This window comes from Belonocnema kinseyi, chromosome 5 (genome assembly GCF_010883055.1).
Source record: "Belonocnema kinseyi isolate 2016_QV_RU_SX_M_011 chromosome 5, B_treatae_v1, whole genome shotgun sequence".
NCBI classification, from domain to species: Eukaryota; Metazoa; Arthropoda; class Insecta; order Hymenoptera; family Cynipidae; genus Belonocnema; species Belonocnema kinseyi.
This window is the reverse complement of record NC_046661.1, coordinates 76633392-76640117: the sequence shown is the minus strand read 5'-3', so window position 1 is coordinate 76640117 and position 6726 is coordinate 76633392. Positions and strand designations below refer to the sequence as shown.

Here is a 6726-nt window from a genome sequence, read left to right as displayed (position 1 = left end):
CCCTGATATTCCCAGGTTTTTCAAAGTACATAAAAATTCCCAGATAATTTCAGGTTATCCAAGAAACAAACGATTAATTTTCTACAAAAAAAGATTAAGTCTTAATAAAATAGTTACATTTTCAACCAAAACGATTGAATGTCTGACAATATTTTTTTGATCAATCAATCAAAGAAATTTGAACAAAATATAAGAATTTCTAACCAAAGAATTAAATTTTCAAATAAAAAATATTGAGTTTCAACCAAGAAGGTTAATTTTTTTACAAAAGAAAGGAAAGATTTTCAATTAGATAGATGAATTTTCAACCCAAAAAGCCAACTTTTCAACGATAAATATAATTGGTTAATTTTCAGTTAAAGAAATAAGTTTTTAAGCAAATAAAATAAATTGGAATCTAAATAGTTAAATTTTTAACGATATACATGAATTTTCAACTAAAAGGATTAAACGACCATCATTTTTTTTGCGAAAAGTGGAATATTTAAATTTTTAGGAAAAAGAAATAATTTTCGAAAGGAATATTTAAATTTTCAAGTAAATCAATTAACTTCTAAACACAAAAGACAAATCCTGTAATATAATTTCCTGATATTTCCAGGTTTTTCCAGGTACATAAACATTCTGAGATAATTCGAGGTGAGTAGAAACCTTGCAGCAGCATTAGTATTTTTTTCTTAAAAATAGTAGCAAATTACTTGCATCTTTAAAAAAAGCCATAAAAAATTGTCAATAGTGGCGTGATTTCGAGGCCTAAAAGTATAACCTACCATCATGTGTTTCTTAACATTGTATAATTGATTCAATCTGGATTGCAATCCCTCGCAGCTGCTTTTTGCGTCTAAAATGATAGCCATCCATTTATGAACAGCCCAATGATTCTCCTGCAGCCTAAGAGCTGTCGAAATTATGTCGAAGGCTTCAAAAACCATTTTTTTAGCCTCGACGTCACTTGCATTTTGCGACATTTTGTAAAGAGCTCGACTCAATCGCCACAAAATTTCAACGTCTCCTTTATCCTGAAAGAATTACTTATAATTATCTGTTTCTGAAATTGGGCCTTTTTTTAAATATGAAAATTAAAATACTTTGAAACCGCTAAGCAAGCTGTAGATTTGCTTGTAGTCTCCTTGATCATTAAGTGCATCTGCTTTTGCTATTAAAAGTTCCTTAGTTGTCATCGAAGGTTCACTTCCTTCTGCTTGTTTAGTTCCCCATAAACTTAAAGCATAGAAGGGACCAAATTTGTAAAAATTTGAAGACTTCGTACCTCCTGCTTGCTACAAAATATTGGAATTGTATATCAAATTCGGTTTTTGACGATCAGGGTGTCTACCCGAAAAATTATTTTAAATTCCCGATTTTCTTCCAGTCATTGTTAATTTTTTCCGGTAAAATTTCAAAGAGTTCAAAACATTCGAATGATTTCCAACAATTTTTTGAAATTCAAAGGTTTCTGATTTGGAACAGAGAATTTCGGACCTTAATTGAAACATCAGATACTTTTTGATCCAAGTAATCACAATTCCTATTTGGCACAGAGAATTCTGTAAAAGGATTAGAATTCTGACTAGGAACTTCCGTTTTTATAACTCAGAATATGTTTTTAACCAAAAAAACATTCAATATTATCCGAAAGAGAGGGATTTTTTACAAAAAAGTTAATTTTTTACTCAGAAATTTGAATTTTCTGCAAAAAAGTTAAATTTTAATCTAATGCATTAAAATATTATAACTGATGCCATTTCAAATAAAAAACATTACGTTTTATGAAAACTTTTAAAATTCACAAAAAAAATTAATTTTAACCATGTTTTTTCCAATTCAATTTTTTCTGACCGTCTTTTTACCAATTTTTTTAAAATGATTGCATTTTAATTAATTACGGCTTATTTTTTCCGGAAAAACTTTCTCTACAGCTCTACTGTTTTTAATTTTAAAAATAAGTTAATAATCTTAAAATATAATTATTTGTTTAGAAAATGTTTTCTTAAAAATAATGTTCTGTCGATTTCAACCATAGAATAATTTACGTTCAAAATTGGAAACAGTAGAGTTTTAAAGAATGATTCACCGGAAAAATATGCCGCCATTTATTAAAATGCAATTATTTTTGAAAAATGGGTAAGAAGCGACGGTCAGAAAAAATTCATTTGCAAATTACATGATTCAAATTAATGGTTTTTTGTGTGAATTTTAATATTTTTCATAAAAATAATGTTTTTTATTTGAAATTACATCAGTGATAATATTTTGATTCTTAAAATAAATGAATTTTCAACTAAGAAAATTACTTTTTAACGAAGTAGTTAAACTTTTATCCAAATAGCTGCATTTTTAATTAAAAAAAATGAATTCTCAGCGACTTTTTCAGAATTTAAAGATTTCTGATTCGGAATAGGGAATTTTGGAAAAGAATTAGAACTCTGAGTTGGAACATCAGATACTTTTTGGTCAAAATAATGACAATTCTTATTTGGAACAGATAATTCTGTAAAAACATTAGAATTCTGAATAGGAACAGGAATTGCATTTGAAAATTCCGTTTTTATAAATAAGAATTTGTTTCTAACCAAAAAACATTCGATATTCTTCAAAACAGACGAATTTTCTACAAAACAGTAAATTTTTTAACCCAGCAATTTGAATTTTCGGCAAAAAGTTTAATTTTAACTTAATGCATTAGTTTTATATTAATCAGATTAATATACTACCAAAAAGGACCAATTTCGAAGAAAATACATGAATTTTCAACCAAGGAAATGACTTTCTAGCAAAGTAGTTAAAATTTTTAATAAATAGTTGCATTTTCAACGAAAAAAATATGAATTCTCAACTATTTTTGGTGTATTTAATGATTTCTAATTTAGAACAGGAAATTTTTGAAAATAATTAGAAATGAGTTGGAAAAACAGATAATTTTTTGTAAAAATAATTACAATTCTGATTTGGAATAAAGAATTCTGTAAGAAATTAGAATTTTTACATGGAACAGGAATTGTTTTTTTACATTCCCATTCAATATATTCAAAAAGAGATGAATTTCGTACAAAAAAGTTAATTTTTTAACCTGTGAATATGAATTTTCCACGAAAAAGTTAATTTTCAAACAAATAGTTACATTTTCAAGCCCAAAAGATAGATTCTCAATGAAAAACATGATCATTTATATTTCAATCCAAAAGGATTTAAATTTTAAATCAAATATAGTTAAATTAGATAAAAAATAGGATTTTTCAAAATAATATTAATGGAAAAAAATTAATTGCCAACCAAAAAGACGAAGTTTCAACAAATTAACTTAATCCTCAATTAGAAAGATTAATTTTCAGTTAGTTGCCTTTTTAACCAAAAAAATATTTAATATTTTCCAAAGTAGACGAATTTACAACTAAAATAATAAATCTTCAACAGAACATAAACGACTTTTTAACAACGCAGTGACATTTTCAACTAAAAAAGATCAATTTCTCAACAAAAAATGTGGTAGCTGATATTTGACTTCAAAAAGATTTTACTTTTTAATAAAAAAAAAACAGCTGATTTAAAAAAAAGTGAACAAAATAGTCGAATTATCAACCAAAAAGGTGAATTTTCAACCAAAAAGATTACTTTCCTGCAAAAAAATACAAATTTTACACAAAATGGTTATGTTTTCAACCTTTAACCAAGTAGTTGTATTTTCAACAGAAAAGGAATAATTTTCAACAAAAAATATAACAGTTGATAATTAAACTAAAAAACATTTGTAATTTCTAATAAAAAAATAGTTGAATTCATCCAAAAAAATAAAAAAGATAGGACAAAATTTTAAAATATTTTATAAGTGTTCGGAAATCTCTCATGGTTTTAAAATATTCATAATTTCTTTAAAAATCCAAGAACCCATAAATATACTTTTAACTGATTCGAACTATTCCTAAAATTGTTCCAAAATCTCCCAGATGCATTTTTAAAAATGTTGGAAAATTTTATTATCTTGAAAGCTTTCAAAACTTTGAAAATCTTTCCAATTTTACTTCGAAATTTTCAAAAATCTACATTTTAAGTTTTCTGACATTTTTTTATTAATTTCCAAATTTTTTAAATACCTCTGAATATCTTTTAAAAGGATTCGAATTTTTCCTACAATTTTGAAAAATTGTTGAAAAATTAGAAAAATTGCCTTCAAATGTTCCGGATTCTTTATTTTGCAAATATTTAAAAATATTCTGTTAAAATGAATGCTACAAAGAAAACATCATTTAAAATTTTCCTAGAAGCCTTAAGAAGATTTTTGTATTCACTTGAAACCTATCAAAATTCTTGCGAAGCTTATCAAGATTATCTTCGAAATCTTCAAAACATCTACATTTTGTTTGAAATAAAACTATTTTTGTATCCTTTCAGAACTTTAAAATATCTCTTGAACTTTTTCGATTTTTTTCTAAAACTTTGCTTTGAAATCTTCCGCATTAGTTTAGGAAATTTTAGGACATTTGAAAAAAAAACTATTTCGTTGAAAATTGGTGTCTTTTTTGCTTCAAAAATAACGTTTTTAAACTGAAAATTTGACTATTACTTTTCTAGTTCAGAAATTATTTTTCTTAGTTAAAAATGTATGTATTATGTTAAACATTTGTGCTTTTTAGTACAAACCTAATCTTCTTACAGCTAAAAATTCAACTCTTTGGTTCAAAATTTATATTTTTTGTTTAAAATTGTTATTTTTTATTGCATTCAACTGTATTTGAATTAAATTTAAAACTTTTTGGGTCAAAATATCATCAATTTTTCGATAAGAATTCATCTTTAGTGATTGGAAATTAAACTCCCTGATTTAAATTTGTGTTCACATTGTTAAAAATCATTTTTTTTGTAAAGATTCTTAATTCTAGTTGAAAATTCATATTCAGAGTAGAATATTTAAACAGTTTTTTAAAAATATAAATATTTCAATTTTTGGACAAAATGTACATTTTTAATTGAAAATTGATCTTTTCTCTTTAAAAATTTAACTAATTTATTGAAAACACACTATTTTGCTGATGATTCCACTATTTTGCTATACATTCGTCTTCTTTGGTTGATTTAAACTGTATTTTATTTCAAATGAAAATGGATTTTGTGTGAAATATCCAGTATTTCAACAATTTGGTAGAAAATTAAACTATATAGCTGAAAATTAACTTTTTTTGTTAAAAATTCTTATTTTCGGGTTAAAAATTTAATTTCTGTTTTTAAAAATACGTTTTTTTTTTGTTACAAAATCATCTTTTCGTAGAAACCATATTTTTTATAAAAAATGCAACTGTTTGGCTGAAAATTCATCTTTTTTGTTAAAAATGAAACTATTTTGGTAGAACAATCCATTGTTTGGATTAAAATTAAACTATTTATTTAAAAAATGAACTACTTGATAGACAAATAATTTTTAATTGAAAATTTATAGAGTAGGGTGGAAAATTCATATATTTTATTGAAAACTCGTCTTTTTGGTTAGAACATTAATCTTATTTTTTTTTAATTCATCTTTTTGGCTACGGATTCAACTATTTTGTCTCAAATTTGCCTTCCCAGTTTATTCTAAATGATACAAAATTTGTTTTGAAATTTTTTTGTTAACAATTAATTTTTTAAACTAAAAGCGTAACTATTTTTTTTTTCAAACATATAGATCAATTTTTAACTAAAAAAATAATTTTTCATCACAAAATAGAATTTTTTAATTTTCAGATTGAGAAATAAGTTAAACTCAACTAATTGAAAATTAGTTTTTTTTCCAAATTAATTTTTAAACTGAATATTTATCTATTCCGTTGTGGTTGAACACTTCTCTTTTTTAGTTCAAAATTCAATTATTTGGTTGAAAATTTAATTATTTTGGTACACAATTCAATTATGTTTAGAGAAAATTCAACAATTTGGTTAAAAATTGAACTATTTATTTCAAAAATTACCTACTTGGTAGAAAATTAACTTTTTTGTTGAAAAATAATTGGATTAGGTGAAATATTCAACTGCTTTGTGGAAAATTAATGTATTTTGTTGTTAATTCTTTTTTTTTTGGTTCTATGTATCGAATACAAAATTCGTTCTTTTTTTGGAAAATTAATTTTTTGAACTTGATATGTAACTATTCCATTTCTTTCTTAATGTTTATTTATTGATGCTTTTATTATTGAAGAATCATTTACAATTTAAATTTCCTCTTTTATGATTAAAATTCCTCATTCAGAACTTAGGATTTACAAAATTCTCGAAAATTTAAAAGTTACAACAATGAGCGGAAAGATTTTCCAGAATTTCGTCCTACCAAGTTTTTTAGATAGGACAGGAAAAAAGACCATAACAAATTAAACTTCCTTAAAAATTAGATGAAAATTACATCATATAAACAATAAATAAATATAAAAAAATGGTACATACATACCTTGTAACCTTGAACAACAGAGCAAGTTATTGCCCTGTGTTGATTATTGAATCTCCAAATGTTTAAAAATAGCCTTCGAAACATTTTGGCAAAATTTCACTTTCTAAATTAAACCAAAAATAAAATTATAATGAGTTTTAAGCCGACACGGAAAGTATTTTTGAAATGAAACCCGTTTAAAAGAGATAAAAACTTGTTGCTGTTAGCAATACGGCAAATCAGCTGTCAAAAACAAATGTCACGTTGACCAATAAGATTATAGGTTAGGTTAGTGGTCGTCAGAAGGTTAGGTTAGGTAAGATGTAAGCATGTCC

General features: G+C 24.8%; 1 protein-coding gene across 1 annotated transcript in view; it reads right to left on the bottom strand.

The window, feature by feature from the left end:
* LOC117173225 (regulator of microtubule dynamics protein 1-like) overlaps window positions 1-6672 on the bottom strand; it is an 8425-nt gene extending 1753 nt beyond the window's left edge. The window contains exons 1-3 of the mRNA XM_033361686.1: window positions 6413-6672; window positions 1089-1280; window positions 771-1019 (exon numbers count right to left, since the gene is read on the bottom strand). Of these exons, the coding sequence (XP_033217577.1) occupies window positions 771-1019; window positions 1089-1280; window positions 6413-6496 (525 nt within the window). The 5' untranslated portion in view covers window positions 6497-6672. The remainder of the gene's footprint in view (window positions 1-770; window positions 1020-1088; window positions 1281-6412) is intronic.
* Between the last annotated feature and the right edge of the window lie 54 nt (window positions 6673-6726).